The sequence below is a fragment of the Phyllobates terribilis genome, unplaced genomic scaffold (assembly GCF_046119375.1).
Source record: "Phyllobates terribilis strain yellow unplaced genomic scaffold, ASM4611937v1 Scaffold_136__1_contigs__length_4911898, whole genome shotgun sequence".
NCBI lineage: Eukaryota > Metazoa > Chordata > Amphibia > Anura > Dendrobatidae > Phyllobates > Phyllobates terribilis.
This window is the reverse complement of record NW_027362896.1, coordinates 1,698,351-1,720,467: the sequence shown is the minus strand read 5'-3', so window position 1 is coordinate 1,720,467 and position 22,117 is coordinate 1,698,351. Positions and strand designations below refer to the sequence as shown.

General features: G+C 44.1%; 1 protein-coding gene across 1 annotated transcript in view; it reads right to left on the bottom strand.

The window, feature by feature from the left end:
- The window catches only part of LOC141204943 (uncharacterized), a 175,186-nt gene that overhangs the window by 19,795 nt on the left and 133,274 nt on the right, over positions 1-22,117 (bottom strand). Inside the window, exon 9 of the mRNA XM_073663983.1 lies at positions 2,289-2,347. Coding sequence (XP_073520084.1) covers positions 2,289-2,347 — 59 coding nt within the window. The remainder of the gene's footprint in view (positions 1-2,288; positions 2,348-22,117) is intronic.

The window sequence follows — 22,117 nt, the reverse complement described above, 5'->3', positions numbered from 1 at the left end:
AATTCTAAAACGTTATTTTTTTTTCTCATTAAAGTACACTCTGCACCCCATCTTGAATGAAAAAAAAAAATGTAGAAATTTATTAAAAAAGAAAAACTGAAATATCACATGGTCATAAGTATTCAGACCCTTCAATCAGCACTCATATTTAAGTCACATGCTGTCCATTTCCTTGTGATCCTCCTTGAGATGATTCTACTCCTTCATTGGAGTCCAGCTGTGTTTAATTAAACTGACTTAAAGGATTTGATTTGGAAAGGCACACACCTGACATATGAAAGCCCACATAGAGTTTGCTCAAAAACGCATGAAGGACTCCCAGACTATGAGAAATAAGATTCTCTGGTCTGATGAGACGAGGATAGAACTTTTTGGTGATAATTCTAAGCAGTATGTGTGGAGAAAACCAGGCACTGCTCATCACCTGCCCAATACATCCCAACAGTGAAACAAGGTGGTGGCAGCATCATGCTATGGGGGTGTTTTTCAGCTGCAGGGACAGGACGACTGGTTGCAATTGAAGGAAACATGAATGTGGCCAAGTACAGAGATATCCTGGATGAAAACCTATTCCAGAGTGCTCTGGACCTCAGACTTGGCCAAAGGTTCACCTTCCAACAAGACAATGACCCTAAGCACACAGCTAAAATAACAAAGGAGTGGCTTCAGAACAACTCTGTGACCATTCTTGACTGGCCAGCCAGAGCACTGAATTAAACCCAATTCAGCGTCTCTGGAGAGACCTGAAAATGTCTGTCCACCAACGTTCACCATCCAACCTGACAGAACTGGAGAGGATCTGCAAGGAAGAATGGCAGAGGATCCCCAAATCCAGGTGTGAAAAACTTGTTGCATAATTCCCAAGAAGACTCATGGTTGTACTAGATCAAAAGGGTGCTTCTACTCAATACTGAGCAAAGGGTCTGAATACTTATGACCATGTGATATATCAGTTTTTCTTTTTTAAGAATTTGCAAAAATTTCTACATTTCTGTTTTTTTCAGTCAAGATGGGGTGCAGAGTGGACTTTAATGAGAACAAAAAATGAATGTTTTAGAATTTACAAATGGCGTCAATGAAACAAAGAGTGAAAAATTTAAAGGAGTCTGAATACTTTCCATACCCACTTTATAATGCTCCATACAGAATAATGGACCTCATATAATGCTCCATACAGAATAATGGGCCCCATATAATGCTCCATACAGAATAATGGACCCATATAATGCTCCATACAGAATAATGGACCCTTATAATGCCCCATACAGAATAATGGACCCCATATATTGCTCCATACAGAATAATGGGCCTCATATAATGCTCCATACAGAGTAATGGGCCCCATATATTGCTCCATACAGAATAATGTGCCCCATATATTGCTCCATACACAATAATGGGCCCCATATAATGCTCTATACAGAATAATGGGCTCCATATAATGCTCCATACAGAATAATGGGCCCCATATAATGCTCCATACAGAATAATGGGCACCATATATTGCACCATACAGAATGGGGCACATATAATGCTCTATACAGAATAATGGGCCCCATATAATGCTCCATACAGAGTAATGGGCCCCATATATTGCTCCATACAGAATAATGTGCCCCATATATTGCTCCATACAGAATAATGAGCCACATATAATGCTCCATACAGAATAATGGGCGCCATATATTGCTCCATACAGAATGGGCCACATATAATGCTCCATACAGAATAATGGACCCCATATATTGCACCATACAGAATGGGCCACATATAATGCTCCGTGCAGAATAATGGACCCCATATAATGCTCCATACAGAATAATGGGCCCCATATAATGCTTCATAAAGTATGAAGCAAATACTCGCTCTCCTCACAGGCGGCAGGTCAGAAATCCTCAGCGTCTTCCGGGTCTCTGCACTGACACGTCACAGAGTCTGAAGACGCAAAGATGCCGGAGCTGCGGTGGAACAGGGAGAGGTAAGTACTGCAAGTGCTGGACCCGGAGTAAGCGGGGGAACTACTCACGGGCGCTGGCACCGCACTCCCCCGACTGACGAGTCCCATAGCGTGCCAGGGTCCCCGATGGCGAGTGGGCCCCCTGCTAGCTCAGAGCCCGGCACTTGCCCAGGTGCTGACGCCAGCCCTGTATTAAGTGCTATAGAAACTGCTGAGAAATAATCATCTCTAATTCTGTGTTTCCAGGATTATTCTAGCGGGAATCAGCTGCGATATCCCCTGAGCAATATATATCTAGTATTAATGCTCCAGTAATGGGGTCTCCACATACCTCCACCTGCAGAGCCGCCACCACATATATGGCTGCTCTGTGCGCACAGGACCTGTGATGAGGTCACAGGAGGGGAGGAGTCAGGGGTCACATGATCAGGGGCCTCAGTGGATGCAGGACTCTGCTGTGCTGGTTGTCATGGTGCTGGATGAGCTGAAGTTTATGTGTGGGGTCAGGAGGGGTTTACAGTGTGGATGTAGCAGAGCCGCGTGTGTACGAGGTGTACGGAGCAGAGCCGCGTGTGTACGAGGTGTAATGAGCGGAGCCGCGCGTGTACGAGGTGTGCGGAGCGGAGCCGTGCGTGTACGAGGTGTACGGAGCAGAGCCGCGCGTGTACGAGGTGTGCGGAGCGGAGCCGTGCGTGTACGAGGTGTGCGGAGCGGAGCCGTGCGTGTACGAGGTGTGCGGAGCGGAGCCGCGCGTGTACGAGGTGTGCGGAGCGGAGCCGAGCGTGTACGAGGTGTACGGAGCGGAGCCGCGCGTGTACGAGGTGTACGGAGCAGAGCCGCGTGTGTACGAGGTGTACGGAGCGGAGCCGCGCATGTACGAGGTGTACGGAGCTAAGCCGCGTGTATACGAGGTGTACGGAGCAGAGCCGCGTGTGTACGAGGTGTACGGAGCGGAGCCGCGCATGTACGAGGTGTACGGAGCGGATCCGCGTGTGTACGAGGTGTACGGAGCGGAGCCGCGTGTGTACGAGGTGTACGGAGCAGAGCCGCGTGTGTACGAGGTGTACGGAGCTAAGCCGCGTGTATACGAGGTGTACGGAGCGGAGCCGCGCATGTACGAGGTGTACGGAGCGGAGCTGCGTGTGTACAAGGTGCCGTGTGTGTACGAGGTGTACGGAGCGGAGCCGCGTGTGTGCGAGGTGTACGGAGCAGAGCCGCGTGTGTGCGAGGTGTACGGAGCAGAGCCGCGTGTGTGCGAGGTGTATGGAGCAGAGCCGCGTGTGTGCGAGGTGTATGGAGCCGCGTGTGCGAGGTGTACGGAGCAGAGCCGCGTGTGTGCGAGGTGTATGGAGCCGCATGTTTACCAGGTGTACGGAGCGGAGCTGCATGTGTACGAGGTGTACGGAGCGGAGCCATAACTATAATCAGCCTTTGAGGGTAAATGGTTTTCTATCCTTGACCTTAGAGGGGCTTATTACAATTTGATTTGCACCAAGAAGGGTGATGAGTAGAAAACGGGGTCTTTAACATCTGAGGGTTTATTCAATAATCTTGTTCTGCCATTTGGATTCTCCAATGCACCAACAGGATTTATACCTGGATTGGGGGACATACAGTGATGAGCGAAAGGGTAACAATATTTTGAACTTTTGACTTTCAGACTCCATAGCTCACCATCCACTACTGCTTCGAATGTGAGACTGCCATTATTTTATAGATAATCATCTTGGCGATCTCATACATACCATCCCGGTATGCATGGCCCCCACATCCCCATCCTGGTATACTTGGCACCCATCCTAATCCTGGTATGCATGACCACCTCATCCCCATTCTGGTATTCATGGCCCCCTCATCCCCATCCTGGTATGCATGGCTCCCTAATTTTCACCCTGGTATGCATGGCCTCCTCATCCCTAACCTGGTATGCATGGCTCCCTCATCCTCATATGCACGACCCCCTCATCCCCATCTTGGTATATATGGTTCACTCATCCCCACCTAGGTATGCATGGCTCCCTCCTCCCCATCCTGGTATATAGGGATCCCTCATCCCCATACTGTTATATATAGCCCCCATCATGCTGCACACATGATGGGGGCTCACCTTCCCTCTGCTCCAGCGCTGTGTCCTGTTCTGCTGCCAGCAGCTGACCTCAGCGTGTAAGCAGCACATGACGTCACTGCCATGCTCCCTCACACTCCGAGATCAGCTGCAATATTCAGTGCTCTCCATGCCCAGGACTATGGGAGTGGAGAGCAGTGAATATTCATTTCCTTTAATAGTGGGCACAGTGTTAGCTGCAGCTGACAACTTCCTGCCTTTCTGTGACCCGATCCTCCATCACTGCCGCACCCCCCCATTCAAAGCCACAACCATAAGGTTCATCCGGACTATAAAAGATGCACTCCCCACTTTCCTCCGAAACTTTGGAGGAAAAAAGTGTGTCTTATAGTAGTCCGAAAAATATGGTATTTTTTTCATCTGATTGGGATTCTCACCAGGAACATGTATTAGAAAGGTTGAGGGAGAATTCTTTACTTGCTAAAATTGAGAAATGTGTTTTTCCTGTTCAGGAAATTTCATTTGTGGGGTTCATTTTATCGGCTGATTAGTTTAAGATGTATCCTGGGAAGGTGAAAGCCATAGTAGATTGTGTCCAACCTAGTGACCTGAAAGTATTGCAACGTTTTGTAGGATTCGCCAACTATTATAGGAAATTCATTAGGGGTTTTCTCAGATTGCTGAACCTCTTACTGACCTCACATGTACGGGGCAGATCTCAAGATTTGGCCACGTGGAGGCTTTTGAATAATTGAATGTTTTACATCTGCTCCTGTTCTAATCCAACCCAATCTTCAAAAACCATTCATTGTGGAGGTGGATGCTTCGGAGGTCGGGGAAGGGGCCGTTTTATCGTAGGGTTCCAAAACTTGACCAATTTGCGGTCATGTACCTTTTCTCAAAATTTTTTTCATCTACTAAAAGAAATTATGCTGTTGGGAATTGTGAGTTACTCGCTGTTAAATTAGCCTTTAAGGTTTGAAGACATTTTTTCGAGCGGGCAGTTCATCAAGTCAATGTGGTCACTGACCAGAAGAATTTAGCGTATGTTAAATCAGGTAAACGTCTAACTCCTGCATCCAAATTATTTGTACTTGTGTGCCTAAGATTGCGTCTGTTGCAGGAGTTTCATGATTCCATCTTGAGTGGTCATCCTGGGGTCACAGCTATGTGGAAAGCTATTACTAGGCTTTTTGGTGGCCGTCTATAAATACTGATATTAAAGATTTTGTATCTGCTTGTGAAGTTTGTGCACATGCTAAAGTCTGTCATAACCGGCCGGCCGGTGTATTGGCTCCATTGCCAATTCCAGAAAGACAGTGGACTCATCTGTCCATGGATTTCATCATGGATTTGCCTCTGTTTGGTGGAAAGACTGTTATTTGGCTGGTGGTTGACCGATTCAGTAAACTGACTCATTTTGTTCCTTTTGTCAGACTTACCTTTGTTTATTTGTCATGTTGTGAGATTGCATGGAATTCCTCTTAACATTGTGTTTGGTAGAGGAGTGCAATTTGTCTTCAAATTCTGGAGAGCTTTTCGTGCAAAACTGGGTATTGACTTGTCATTTTCCTCTCCCTACCACCCAACGGTCAGACAGAAAGGATAAATCAATCTTTGGACCAAACTTTAGGGTGTTTTGGTGCGGCGCAGCAGGAGGACTCGCCTTCATTCTTACCTCTTGCTGACTTCGCCTTTAACAGTCGGATCAACAAGTCCACCGAAACCTCACTGTTTTTTGTAATTATGGTTTTCATTTCTGAATTTTCTGAGATGAGTTCTGAATGTCCTGGGGTGGAGGTCACCATACGGAAACATGATGATGTTACATAGGTTTAAAAATGACTTAGGTCCTTCAAGTTCAACCTTTCTCCATCAATTACACGTGCATCTCACTAAATTAGTCATTACAAACAGAGTGATCTATTTCAAGTCTTTATTTCTGTTAATGTTGATGATTATGGCTTATAACCAATGAAAACACAAAAGTTATTATCTCAGTAAATTAGAATACTTTATAACAACAGCTTGAAAAATGTTTTTAAAATCTGAAATGTTGGCCTACAGACTTGTATGTTCAGTAAATGCACTCAGTACTTGGTCGGGGCTCCTTTTGCATCAATTACTGCATCAATCTGGCGTGGCATGGAGGCGATCAGCCTGTGGCACTGCTGAGGTGTTTTGGAAGCCCAGGTTGCTTTGATAACAGCCTTCAGCTTGTCTGCATTGTTGGGTCTGGTGTCTCTCATCTTCCTCTTGACAATACCCCATCGATTCTCTATGGGGTTAAGATCAGGTGAGTTTGCTGCCAATCAAGTACAGTGATACTGTTGTTTTTAAACCAGGTATTGGTACTTTTGGCCATGTGGACAGGGGCCAAGTCCTGCTGGAGAATGAACTTTCAATCTGCAAAAAGCTTGTTGGCAGAGGGAAGCATGAAGTGTTTTAAAATGTCCTGGTAGACGGCTGCGCTGACTTTGGTCTTGATTATACCCAGTGGACCTACAGCAGACGATGACATTGCTCCCCAAACCATCACTGATTGTGGAAAATTCACACTAGACCTCAAGCAGCTTGGATTGTGACCTCTCCACTCTTACTCCAGACTCTGGGACCTTGATTTCCAAATGAATATTGGACCTTGTGGAGTGTGTCAATGACTGCCTACTGGACATCTGTCAGGTCAGCAGTCTTCCCCATGATTGTGGAGCCTACTGAAACAACTAAGGGAAACTAATCATCAACATTAACAGAAATAAACACGTGAAATAGATCACTCTTGTTTGTAATGACTCTGTATAATATATGAGTTTCACTTTTTGGAATGAAGAACTTAAATAAGTTAACTTTTTGATGATATTCTGATTTTGGGAGATGCACCTGTATATTGATGTAAATACTTTTATGCCCAAAAATGACAAAAGTATTCTCAGAGTTATACCTTTATTGGCTAACCAGAAAAAAAAAAATATGCAAGCTTTCAGAGCACAGAGGCCCCTTCTTCAGGCAATATTACAAATGAGTTCATAAGACACTAGGCACAACATTTAAGAGATGTTACAACAACCACATTTGTTAATGAGGTTTAAGGGGTGATGCCTCCTACTGAAGAGTCAAGGAGATCAAATTAGGGTTTTTGTTGCAAATGGAGAGGCCATGGAGATGTTTAATTATCTGGAGGTGTGAAACTGTGTCCATGTAGTGAGTCATAAATCCAGGTGTTAGATTGAGTCCTGTTGACAAGTAATTGAACATCCTTATCAACTTAAATTCCCAGATTTTTCTCTCCCTGCCGTTCTTGAAATGACCTTTCAGTATTAAGACTTTTCGATCTGTCATACAGTGTCCCGGACCAGAGAATAGTTTTCCCACAGGCGTGTCTAAGTTCATTCTTAATTGTGTGTCTGTGTAAATTCATTCTCGTTTGCAGTTTTTCCATAGTTTCTCCAATATAAACTCCTTCGGGGCACCTTGTACATTGTATAATGTAGACCACATTGGAGGATGTACATGAAATGACATCCATGATTTTGTAGTCCTGATTTGTGTTTGGTATACAGACTGTATTTGATGGTAATATGTGGTGGTACACAGAGGTACACACAGGTACACCGTCTCTTTAAATATTTCGTTGACTTATTATAACAGCATAAACCAACCTTAAGTCTGTGAAAATAAACACAGCCTGCTGGGCAAAACAGGAAATCAAAAGCAAAAATGGTAACACAAAGAACGCAGTACTTGTAGTAGTAGGGCTTCGCCTGCTGGGAGTTCAGCAACTTCCCAGGGTTCAGGAACAAACACAAGCTCCCTTCTGGAGCTTACTTCTCCAGATATTGAACTCTGAATGCCTCAGCTGGCTGAGTATTTATACTCCCCCAGACCACACCCTGAGGTGGAGAGATATGGTGAATGACCTCCCACCTTTCACAATAGTCATTCATAAAAAACACTCCCTTTTACTATAAAGTTAACCCTTCTCAACAAATAACATGCTGGAGGAAATGTAATGGTTTTTGTTCACTGAGGCTAACAGTTTCAGGGAAACATATCTCCCCTCCAGCACTATACCAGTGACTTTGTCACAGTGGGTACAAGTTTTGCATTTTTTTGTTTTTACATGGGAATGTGCCCGTCACCGATGGTGATGAGAGGACACTTATGATAAGGAGATTCCTTATGTCAGGGGGCTGTTTGTAGGAGAGAAGTGGTAGTTCTGGGATTATTTCTTTCAGTTCGTGCTCTCTGTGGAATTTAATTTGTTGATCAGCACCAATTTTCCTTAGGATGTTCATGTGGGGGTTGTATGTGACCACCAGGGGTACCCTGTTGTTGTCCTCCCTTTGTCTGTAACTCAAGACTTCTTCAAGACTTCTTGGTATCCTTGTAGCTCTGTGAATCTGTTCATCTATTACCAGTGGATGATATCCTTGTTGTAGGAATGTATTCCTCAGTGATAGCAGCTGCAGTTTTCTGTCCTTACTGTCTGAACAGATTTGAATGTGCCTCAGAGCTTGACTGTAGATGATGGATTCTTTTTTGTGTCTTGGATGAAAGCTGTTCCATCTAAGATATGCCGGACGACCGGGCTTATGGTAAATTGATGTTTGTATGGTGTTGTCTTTGATGTACTGTATATGGTCATGTCTAGAAAATGTATTTGGGATTTTGAGAAGTTGAGGGTGAGCTTGATGCTTGGGTGGAACCTGTTGAAGTTATCGTGAAAGGTCAGCAGATCATCTTTTGAGTCTGTCCAGATTATTAGCAGATCATCAATGTAGCGGAAGTATGCGAGGGGTTTAATAAAGCAAGATGACAAAAACTCCTCCTCTAGTTTAGCCATAAATAGGTTAGCATATTGTGGGGACATTTTGCTTCCCATGGCGCTGCCCATTCATTGTTGGTATAAATTATTCCCAAAGGAGAAATAATTGTGATGGAGCACAAACCTGATGAATTGCAGAGTTGGTTCTTTGGCCAGATTGTTTTTTTGTAGGAAATGTTTGCATGCTGCAATCCCATCCTCATGAGGAATGTTGGAGTAGAGAGACTCACATCCATGGTGGCTAGTAGAGTAGAGTCTCTCTATACTGTTGTTTATAAACCAGGTATTGGTACTTTTGGCAGCGTGGACAGGTGCCAAGTCCTGCTGGAGAATGAAATTTCCATCTCCAAAAAGATTGTTGGCAGAGGGAAGCATGAAGTGCTCTAAAATTTCCTGGTAGACGGCTGCGCTGACTTTGGTCTTGATAAAACACAGTGGACCTCCACCAGCAGATGACATGGCTCCCCAAACCATCACTGATTGTGGAAACTTCACACTAGACCTCAAGCAGCTTGGATTGTGGCCTCTCCACTCTTCCTCCAGACTCTGGGACCTTGATTTCCAAATGAAAATTGGAACTCTGGGACCGAGTGGAGTGTGTCAATGACTGCCTTCTGGACATCTGTTAAGTCAGCAGTCTTCCCCATTATTGTGGAACCTACTGAAACAGACTAAAGGATCTTTTTAAACACTTAGGAAGCCTTTGCAGGTGTTTTTTGTTAATTATTTAAATTTTCTGAGATAATGACTTTTGTGTTTTCTTTGGTTGTAAGCCATAATCATCAACATTAACAGAAATAAACACTTGAAATAGACCACTCTCATGTCTCCTGCTGTCTACTTTACTTGACATTGCTTTCCCCCCTCAGTGGAGCAATCAGTAAGAGCTCTGCCAATGCAGATAGCAAAAGTTATGATGTGTTTGTCATCTGGTTTGATGCTTCCTGCGCAGGGAAGGGCAGAGATGACAAAGCTCATTACACTGATCGCTTTATCATCTCAGCTTCTGTCTATGCGGAGAGCAGCAATCAGATGACAAACTCATCACAACTGTTGCTCTCTGCACCGGCAGCAGCGACTGAGAAAACAGGGCACTTACTGACTGCTTCACTGATTCTGCTCCCAGCCTCTCCTGCCACAGCTCCTCAGCTTCTCAGCTCTCCATCCATGGCTCCCCCTCTCCTTCTATGTCCTTCCACTGCTCCCTAGCCTTGCCTTTTCTTTCACTTAAAATTCTGTGACACCAGACACAGACTTGCTGGGAGAGTTTTCCCAAGTTTAAAAAAGTGCCCACTATTTTTTATTTTTTTTAAAATCCCAACTAGTGATGAACGAGCGTGCTTGCCAATGCTCAATACTCCATCGAGCATCGGGGTGCTTGGGTACGTTCGTTATTCAATCAAGTATTGCATTTGCTCGAGCGTCATGTTTGAGTTTCCGCCCTGCATGTTTTGCAGCTGTTAGGGTACGTTTCCATGATTAATGTTTGTTCAGGCTTTCACGCAGCTGAATTTTCACATGATTCTCACAAATGAAAAAAAAAAATGACATGGGGTCCCTCCTATTCTTGATAACCAGTCAAGGTAAAGCAGACAGCAGGGGGTTTAGATTATCAGGCTGGGAAGGTTCACTGTTATTTTGCCCTCCCCTGCCTAAAAATACCAGCCCACAGCCACCCTAAAATTGTCGCATCACATGAGATGCCCCAATTCTAGCTCTTTGCCTGGCTCTTCCCGATTGCCCTGGTGTGGTGGCAATCGGGGTAATGGTAGTTGTTGTTGATGATAGTTGTGATTTATCAAAAATCACATCTGCCATCAAGCCCTGGAGTTAGTAATGGAGAGGCATCTATCAGACACACATTAATAACCCGGTAATAAAAAATAAAAAACACACAGAAAAAAAAAACACATTATATTTGAATAAGAACTCCCCCACACTAACCCTCGTTAACCAATTTATTGAAAAACAAAAATCCCATGCAAGTCTGCAGGAAGCCAACGAATTCGAAGTAGTCCAGAAAAAGAACCCGAAAGATATAAAAAGACAGAAATAAAAATAATAGACAGTCCCTCGTTCACCAATTTATTCCCAAAATGTTGCCACATAAGTCCGATGTAGTCCACGTTTCTCGAATCAGTCTCCGGCGTCTGTGGATAGTGGTAAAGTGACCGCTATTCACAGGTGCCGGGAGTCATGTCAATACTCCTAATCCTCGCTGGCTCCCGCCGCAGTCAGTGAGACCCGGAGGCTCTAATGGTCGTAGTCAGTACCCGGAGCCTGTGAGTAGCGATCACTTTACTATTCATAGACGCCGGAGACTGATTCAAGAAACGTGGACTATATAGGGCCTGCGTGGCAACATTTTGAGTAATAAATTGGTGAAAGAGGGACTGTCTATTGTTTTCATTTCTGTCTTTTTGTGTCTTTCAGGTTCCTTTTGTGGACTACTTCGGATTTGTGGGATTACTGCGGACCTACATGGGATTTTCTTTTCAATAAATTGGTGAACAGGGTATAGTGTGGGGGAGTATTTATTCAAATAAAGTGTTTATTTCTCTGTGTTTTTTTTTCATTATCGAGTTACTATTGGGGGTGTCTGATAGACACCCCTCCATTACTAACCCCAGAATTTGATGGCAGATTTGATTTTGGACAAATCACAGCAGTCACAGGGTGTGGTGGATGCCTTTACATTTAAAAACTTATAAGGTAATGATCTAATAACACTTTTTTATGAGACCCAACATAGGTATGCCTACTATCTAGGCACGATTGGGAAACGTTTGTGTTACAACTCTCTATATCCCCACCAGTGGTATACCGTATTACTTAGCAGACCTCTCATTTAATTGTTATGGGGCGTAGTTGTATTAAGTACTGAGTAATGTGATTTTATTAATTAAATGTTTTTTATTTTTATATTTCACATCGGCCTACGTGTGTAGTGTTTTCTCTCTTGGTGCCTTTCTATGATATATACTTTATGGCCCTATTTATAGGATCCAATTATAGGTGTTTCTTTCTTTTGTTTCCAAATCACAGCTGTCATCAACCCCAACTACCATTACCCCAATTGCCACCGCACCAAGGTATCGGGAGCGCCAATTCTGGGGCGGCTGCAGGCTGGTAATTTTAGGCTGGACGGGACATAATAGTCATTGACATTCCAAGCCTGATAATATCAGCCCGCTGCTTTACCTTTGCTGGTTATCAAAAATATGGCTGACCCTATGTCATTTTTTTCAATTATCTATTAACCAGTGAAGTAAACAATACACGTAAGACACTAATTAGACATCTCACAGATATCTATCTAGCCATCTAAATATCTTTGCACATCTAACACCTAAACATCTGTCATTTCTATTCCGCATTCTATTCCGATGCGCGTCACACGGATATCACACTTTGTCATTCCGTGTGCATGTATGCGGGACGTAATGACGTCCGTCATGCCAGACAAAAACGGACATGTATACGTGTGGGTCGTGTGAACACACGGACATGTGCGTAGCCCCATAGATTATAAAGGGTGTGAATGTATAGGTGTCTCCGGTACTAGTGAAAACTGTCATCACGCGTCCTGGAAACACTGACATGTGAAGGAGGCCTAATGTGTATGGGGCCTGAGAGCGCTGATTTTTCAGCAACCTTAAGAATTATTTCACCTGATGATAGATTTTACTTGATCGTTGGGTGATTGATGGCCTCTTTAAAAAAAAAGTTGATAATTGGGAAACAAGTGATCCTATCCAATCTCTCCTATTCACTACATGAAGATGACGCAAGTGAAGCAGAGAACACAGAAAAAAAGTGTTTATTATTCAACTTAATCACTTTAAACATTTTTTTTGAACATTTATACCTGTTTAGAAACTTTTAACCGCAAAATGTGTGTCCTGGCACAACCCCTTTAAGTAAGTGACCAAGAGGGGCACAATTGCCTTCTACCCTCTTAGCTTCATGCCTCCCTCTATCCCAGTGAGAGTCCAGTATATTATTACAGCCCCCTATTATAATATAGGGGATTTGTGAGAAGTCGGTAATAATAGTGAGGATTTTATGTATGATTATCCTGGAATATGGTGGTGGTATGTAGATAGAGATTATTAATAGAGATTTAGTAATAACTTACAGAACAAACATGACCCTCTGGATCTATTACCACTGTAAGACGCTCACATTGTGCACTAGGGTGTACTAATATACTGACTCCCCGAGATTATGTAGAAGATATAAGTTTTTTCCAATATCCTATCAGCAGAGCATTTCCGTTTTACATAGCTAGTTAAGCGCATATTACAAGATTAATCGATAATAAAAAAACATACCCCCCAAAAAAAAGAGAAAGCCCCTCCCTGATAATGCCCCAACTGTAACAGACAGATATAAAACACCTTTCTCCAGGTGAGAGACTGGGCGAAGTATTTCCATAGCTGTTGCTTTTAAAGTAGAAAAAATGGCGGCTCAGTCACTGTTGAACGTATGGGAGAATCCCGCCTAGAACTTAAGTCTCCTTGGGGGATAATTTAACTCAAACTAGGCATAAAACCTGCGATATAATCATAATAGAAACCGAAGAAAAATACATTAGTAAAGAACTGTCCATCAAGCAGGGACACAATTCTTCCCATACACTCACGGATCACAGAGTTTTTCTAGAATTAGGGTTTGTACCACAGGATCTTCAAATTTGATCCTGGTGTATTTCCCTCTCATTCATATCCAGCCTGTGAAGGGCTTCTTTTGAATCTTGAATAAAGTGCACAGTACCTCCGGCTACCACCCTTAACTTGCCAGGGAATATCACTGAATATGGAACGTGCAGATCTCTCAGATGTTTTTTGTTATTATTATTATTATTTATTATTATTATAGCGCCATTTATTCCATGGCGCTTTACATGCGAAAAAGGGGTATAATACAAGAACGATTACAATAATCTTGAACACAATGTGACAGCGACTGGTACAGGAGGAGCGAGGTCCCTGCCCGCGAGGGCTCACAATCTACAAGGGATGGGTGAGGATACAGTAGGTTGAGGTAGAGCTGGTCATGCAGCGGTATGGTGGGGCGAGGACCCTGCCCGCGAGGGCTCACAATCTACGAGGGATGGGTGAGGATACAGTAGGTGAGGGTAGAGCTGGTCGTGCAGCGGTATGGTGGAGCGGTGGTTACTGCAGGTTATAGGCTTGTTGGAAGAGGTGGGTCTTCAGGTTCCTTTTGAAGGTTTCCACGGTAGGCGAGAGTCTGATACGTTGGGGTAGAGAGTTCCAGAGTAGGGCGGAAGCACGGGAGAAATCTTGTATACGGTTGTGGGAGGAGGAGATAAGAGGGGAGTAGAGCAGGAGATCTTGTGAGGATCGGAGGTTGCGTGCAGGTATGTACCGGGAGACTAGGTCGGAGATATATGGAGGAGACAGGTTGTGAATGGCTTTGTATGTCATGGTTAGGGTTTTGAACTGGAGTCTCTGAGCAATGGGGAGCCAGTGAAGAGATTGACAGAGAGGAGAGGCCGGGGAATAGCGGGGGGACAGGTTGATTAGTCGAGCAGCAGAGTTTAGGATAGATTGGAGGGGTGCGAGAGTGTTAAAGGGGAGGCCACAGAGCAGGAGGTTACAGTAGTCAAGGCGGGAGATGATGAGGGCGTGCACTAGTGTTTTTGCAGATTCATGGTTTAGGAATGTGCGGATCCGGGAGATATTTTTGAGTTGGAGTCGGCAGGAAGTGGAAAGGGCTTGGATATGTGGTTTGAAGGAGAGTTCCGAGTCCAGAGTTACCCCAAAGCAGCGAGCTTGAGGGACTGGGGAGAGTGGGCAGCCATTGACGTTGATAGATAGGTCAGTTGGGAGGGTTGAATGACATGGCGGAAAGATGATGAATTCTGTTTTGTCCATGTTAAGTTTTAGAAATCTGGCAGAGAAGAAGGATGAAATAGCAGACAGACATTGTGGGATTTTGGTTAATAAGGAGGTGATATCGGGTCCAGAGAGGTAGATCTGTGTGTCATCAGCATAGAGGTGATAATGAAAGCCATGAGACTCTATGAGCTGTCCCAGGCCTAAGGTGTAGATGGAGAAGAGCAGGGGGTCCTAGAACTGAACCTTGGGGGACACCGACAGATAGGGGGCGAGATGAGGAGGTGGTGTGTGAGTGGGAGACACTGAATGTCCGGTCTGTTAGGTATGAGGAGATCCAGGATAGGACCAAGTCTGTGATGCCGAGAGATGAGAGCGTCTGGAGTAAGAGGGAATGGTCCACTGTATCAAAGGCAGATGACAGGTCTAGGAGGAGGAGGACAGAGTAGTGTCGCTTAGATTTGGCGGTTAGTAGATCGTTGGTGACTTTAGTCAGTGCAGTTTCAGTAGAATGGTGTGATCGGAAACCTGATTGTAGGCGGTCAAAGAGGGAGCAGGAGGAGAGGTGGGAGGACAGCTCAGAATGGACGTGTTGTTCCAGTAGTTTTGAGGCATAGGGGAGAAGTGATATGGAGCGATCGCTAGACATGGGGGATGGGTCAAGGGAGAGCTTTTTGTTATAAAGGAATCTGTCTCTTTGTTTCTGCACTTCTATAGAGTAATCTGGAAAGATTGAGATTTTGGATCCATTAATCGTTAGATCTGGTTGATCCCTTGCCTGTCGCAGGATAATATCTCTGTCCCGGTAGTGTAAAATTTTAGCCAGCACAGGTCTTGGTGGAGGCCCTGGAGGCAGAGGTTGGGTTGGCATCCTATAAACTCGTTCTACAACCTATAGGAGGTTAAGGTTTTAGGCCTGATTTTTAATTTCAGCCAGTCTTCAAAGAATTCAGTAAGAGAGGAGCCTTCTATTTTTTCAGGCACACCAAGAAGTCGTATTTTATTGAGCCTTGACCTACTTTCAAGGTCATCTGTTTTCGCCAGCTGTGCTGATATTTGTTGTGCTGCACGCCTGCTCTCATTCCTTGTATCATCTAGCTGATCCACAATGGAGCTGACTCTGCCTTCCACTTCCCCTGCTCTGTTTTCTGCAGTTTGTGACGTATACCTGTTATCTCATCTTTAAGACCACCAAACTGTATATTCAAAGCAGATAGAGAGGATTTACAATGTACCACTGCCATGAAAACTTCTTTTAAAGTAGGTTCCTCAGGTACCTGTATGTTCCCTTGGTGCAGATTAGGCTGTAGGGCAGAGAATACTGTGCCACATGCAGTTTCGCTGACTTTTCACCCCTCCATTACTGAGGCTGCCTCTTCTATCTCCTCCTCACAAGACTCCACCGCTCCGAATCCTGTGCACAGCTGTGGGTTAGCTGTTATATGAAGGCCACCGTCACCTGCTGAGACCTGTGATTCTGTGTGGGAAAATCGCTCCAGCCTGGTCACCACTTCCTTCCTCCTAGTCTCCCTTGCTCAATCTGTCTCCAGTGTGACAACCATGGTATCTTCTTGAAGCTGAGAGCCTGCTTCTCCCACCGTCTTCTGGTGGCTTTCCCTGGTCATTTTCTTTCCCTGGAGCAAAGTACCTCCACACTCAGCAAGTTATTCGGTAGATGTATGGCAATTTTTAGGTTGATCTTCAGGTACTACATTGGATAAATAGCTAGATGCTCGGCAAGGGCTCCTTCATATTCCCCGGCCTATCTTCTCTGTAAAATCGGTATCTGGCTCCCCATTGCCTAGAGACTCCAGTTCAAAACCCTAACCATGGCATACAAAGTCATTGACAACCTGTCTCCTCCATACATCTGTGACCTAGTCTCCCAGTACTTACCTGCATGCAACCTCCACTCTTCTGAAGATCTCCTCCTCTACGCCCCTCTTTTTTCCACAATTGAATACAAGATTTCTCCAGTGCATCCCCCCTACTCTCGAACTCTCTACCCCAACAAATCAGACTCTCGCTTACCGTGGAAACCCTCAAAAGGAGCCTGAAGACTCACCTCTTATGACAAGTCTACAACCTGCAGTAACCTTGCTCCACCACTGCTACCATACCATACCGCTGCACGACCAGCTCTACCCTCACTTACTGTATGCTCATCGATCCTTTGTAGATTGTGAGCCCTCGCGGGCAGGGTCCTCTCTCCTCCTGTACCAGTTGCTGACTCGTTTTTGTTCAAGATTATTTTAATTGTTTTTGCTATGTATACCCCCTTTTTCATAGGTAAACCACCATAGAATAAATGGCGCTATAATAATAATAATCTGCTTGTTCTCACATGTCGTCAAGGTGGTTGCCCTCTTACTTGGTCTTCATTTGGATACACAAGTGCTGCTGCTTTCTGTGTGAGTGGGATAGTCATGCAAGAGAATATCACTATAGTAAGAGACCGGCCTGTCCGACATTCGCTTCAGCCAGGGATTAAAAATGTCCTGCATCCAGCACTTGTTGACCCACAAAAGATTGTTACCACCATTGCATGTAGGGTTAGACCTAATCAAGAACTTTGTAAAAGCAAAGGATAAAAATGTAAAAGCATTAACCCTGCTGTTCTGTTCGGTCAAAAATGACCGAATTTGAAATGTGATATTTTTAAAATATTCATTATGCGGTTCTGAAACTTGTGGTTAATTGACTTCTCCTCATTTGAGGGGTTCTTCCAAGGTATCCTCAGTAAGAGAGACGTTTATAGCTCTATGTTTTATTTTACTAAGGATACAACAGTAGTTTCTTACGTTCCAAAAAAACACAAATAGGTCATTCTGATGAGCACAATGCACCATGATAGTGCAATCAGTAATCGAGACAACAGAAAGCTGGACATGATTGTACATTACAATGCCACAAAAGGGGCAGTTGATACTCTAGATCAGGGTTCCCCAACTCCAGTCCTCAAGGCCCACCAACAGGTCATGTTTTCAGGATTTCCTTAGTATTGCACAGGTGATGTAACTATTGCCTGTGCAGGTGATGTAATTATCACCTGTGCAATACTAAGGAAATCCTGAAAACATGACCTGTTGGTGGGCCTTGAGGACTGGAGTTGGGGAACCCTGCTCTAGATCAACTCATAGGCACTTACACCTGTAAACGCAAAACAAATCGGTGGCTAATGGTTGTTTTTTACAACATTCTTGATCTGTCGGCATTCGTGTTATAGCGTGAAAAACACCCAAATTGGAATAAAAAACTATAAGAAGATATTTTTATAGAGGAGTTGGGAAAATCACTGGTTAGCCCATATATCGAAGAGAGAAAAGTAACAACCAGAGATGATGGAGCGGCAGCCATTGTGCACAGGATACAACAGCATGCTAAAGAAAGTGAACCAACGGCTTCCACCGGCACTGCTACGATACCCACGGCCTCCACCAGCAATGCAACCAGCCTAAAACGGAAACGATGCGCCTTCTGTCCAACATCAAGTAATCACAAAACAAATGTGATATGTTGCAGTTGTGCAAAGTACTTATGCAAAAGACATGTAAAATTATACTTGTGACGAATGCAAACAGTAAATTTAGCACCGTGAACCTTATTTACCATTTTATATAGAAAAAACTGAACTTTATTTTTATTATTTTTTAAATATATTAACATATAGTTTGATGTTATTAGTTATAGTTTACAGTTATATAAAGAATATTTTTTTTATGTGCAAATGTGCAATATGCATGAATATTGCAATCAGGCCATGTAACATTTTTTGATACAAAAAAAAAAACAATTAAGTTTGATTTCATTTTTCATTTGTTTATGAACAACCATGTCCACATACAGTATAATAATGCAACAGGTATTCAAATAAAACACTTAAATTAGCTAAAAATCAAGACTTTAATAGGTCCCGTCAAAAATAACCGGAACATTATTAGTGTATAGTAGACCCGAACAGAACAGCAGAGTTAATATATCTCATTGATAAATTTCCAAAGTTAAGTGAAGCAAAGATAAAGGAAAGAGTATTGGACCTCAGATTTGTAAGCGTCTTCATGATAAGGAATTTCTCGGTTTGTTGCAGGGCAAGGAAAAGGCTGCATGGGTAGCATTTGCAATAGTAGTAACTAATTTTTTGGGAAACGCAAGAGCAGATAACTATTAAGAGTTGGTGGAAGATCTCCTCGAAACATACCGGATTTTTCAGACTATAAGACGCACCAGGCCATAAGACGCACCTAGGTTTTAGAGGAGGAAAATAGAAAAAAAAAATTAATCAAAAAATGTGGTTATGATGCCCTGTTAAGGGGGAGGGGGTCTGCTGTTGACACACACTGTTACAGGAGTAATGTCCCCCAATTCTGTATCTATATCTCCCATCCTGGTATATATGGCACCCTCCTCCCTGTTATACGTGGCCGCCATCCCCATCCTGGTATGCATGGCACCCCTCATTTCCATCCTGGTATGCATGGCACCCCTCATCCCTATCCTGGTATGCATGGTACCCCTCATCCCTATCCTGGTATGCATAGCACACTTCATCCTGGTATGAATCCCCCCCCCATCCCCATCCTGGTATGTATGGCACCCTTCATCTCTCATTCTGGCATGTATAGCCCCCCCTCATCCCTCTTCCTGGTATGTATGGCACCCCTCATCCCCATCCTGGTATGTATGGCACCCTTCATCCCTCTTCCTGGTATGTATAGCACTCTGCACTCTTTGATCCCCCATCACGCTGCACACAAAAAAAATAAAAAAACAATCATACTCACCTCCTCTCTCCTCCAGAACTGCGTCCCGCTCTGCTGCTGACAGGGATCTCACTGTGTGAACGCGCATGGCATAACTGCCATGCACCCTCACACTATGAGATGCTGTGCCGGAATAGTCACTGCTCCCCACGCCGGGACTGTGTGCGTGGGGAGCAGTGACCACTCATTCTCCTTAATAGCGCGCACACTGTACCCGCAGCGCAGCTCCTGATGCTGCTCTGCTGTCTGTGTGCCCGCTATTAAAGACCATGAATATTCACTACAATCCACTCCCATCGTTGTAGTGAATATTTATGGTCTTTAATAGTGGGAACACAGAGCGGCATCAGGAGCCGCACTGTGGGTACAGTGTGCGTGCCATTAAGGTGAGAGAATGGTCACTGCTCCCCACGTCCATAGTTCCGGCGTGGGGGGCAGTGACTATTCCGGCACAGCATCTCTCAGTGTGAGGGCGCATGGCAGTGACGCCATGCGCGTCTCACACAGTGAGATCATTGTCGGCAGCAGAGCGCGACGCAGTGCTGGAGGAGAGAGGAGGGGAGTATGATTGTTTATTTTTTTTGTGTGCAGCGTGACAGGGATGGGGGGGGGGGGAAGCATACCAGGATGAGGGGTGCCAAACATACCAGGAAGAGGGACAAGGGGGGCCATACATACCAGGATGAGGGGTGAGGGGCGCCACACATACCAGGAAGAGGGATGAGGGGTGCCATACATACCAGGATGAGGGATGAAGGGTGCCATGCATACCAGGAGCAGAGTTGCAGGTACAGTGTGCGCGCTATTAAGGGAAATGAATATTCACTGCTTCCAACGCCCATGGGCATGAGAAGCAGTGAATATTCATTTTCTTTAGTAGCAGGCACAGTGTAGGCTACAGCAGGCGGCTGCTGCCACCTGTGCCTTGCTCTTCAGCCGCTGCCGCTCCCCCCGCAACCACAGTGTATATATAATCTATATCGGACTATAACACGCACCTCCCACTTTCCTCCAAAAGTTTGGAGGTAAAACAAAGTGCGTCTTATAGATCGAAAAATACGGTATATACAGATTATTGTTGGATAATTGTAAAAGAAGATCTGATGAAGGAGTACAAGTTTCCTTTAAATAAATAAAAGAAAATTAGCATAACAAAATATTTTGCATCTTTATATTTGCAAAAATAATAATGGTTCAAAGTACTGAAACTTTTATGTATTAATTATATGTAGCAGTAAAAGGAAAACTCTGAGATCATAGAGACAAGAGACAACTAAAAAAATGTCATTGTCAGATTTGAAATCATGAGGCCAAAATCATTCATGACCGGGCCATTCTCAGTTTTTGCTCCCCTTCTTCCCAGAGCCATAACTTTTTTTATTTTTTGGTCAATATGGCCATGTGAGGGATTATTTTTTGCAGGACAAGTTGTACTTTTGTACGACACCATTGGTTTTACCATATCGTGTACTGGAAAATAGGAAAAAAATAATTCCAAGTGCGGTGAAATTGCAAATAAAGTGCAATTCCACAGCTGTTTTTTGGGTGTTTTTTTTTTACCATGTTCACTAAATACTAAAACTGACCTGCCTTTATGATCCCCCAGGTCATTATGAGTTCATAGATACCAATCATGAATAGGTTATTGTTAAAAAAAAAAAAAAAAAAAATGGCGCTATTATCCGAAAACCACAGCGTCATTTTTTGGGATCTGGGGCCGGGTGAAGGCTTATTTTTTTGTGTGCCAAGCTGAGGTTTTTATTGATACCATTTTGGGGTAGGTACGATGTTTTGATCACCCGTTATTGCATTTTATTGCAATGTAGCGGCGACCAAAAAAAATGTAATTCTGGAGTTTTAATTTTTTTTTTTCGTTGCGCAGTTTACTGATCGGATTAATTTTTCGTATATTGATAGATTGGGTGATTCTGAAAGTGGCGATACCAATTATGTGTATGTGTGATTTTTTTTAATATTTTATTTTGAATGGGGCAAAATGGGGGCGATTTAAACGTTCATTTTTTTTATATTTTTAAAAACATTATTTTTTTACTTTTTGCAAGCTTCAATAGTCTTCATGGGAGACTAGAAGCTGCAATTGTCTCATTGCCTGTACTACACACAGGACATCATCAGATCGCCTGTATGTAGCAAAATTGCTCACTTGCTATGAGCACCGACCGCTGGGTGGCGCTCATAGCAATCTGGTAATGACAACTGCAGGGGTCTCCTGAAGACCTTGGGTTGTCATGCCAACCCATCGGCGACCCGTGATCATGTGACAGGGTCGCCGATGACCGGGGTTAGTGACGCGCTTCCGGTAAGCGCAAGTTAAATGCCGCTGTAAGAGATTGACAGCGGCATTTACCTAGTTAACAGCCGCGGGTGGATCGCGAAACCACCCGTGACTCTTAGGGGCACATGACAGCTGTACAAATCAGCTGTCATGTGCCCGTAAAGGTGCGGGCTAAGTGCCGGAGCGTGCACCAAAGGGAGGGACCCGACATGTGTCCGTAATAGTATGGCACATGTCGATAAAGGGTTAAGAAATGGCTCATTTCGTAACTGAACCTGACAACTTTTGAAAATATGTAAAACAGTGTTACATGATCTGAATGGTCCTTGAGCTAGTTGGGTGGAAGGTTATTA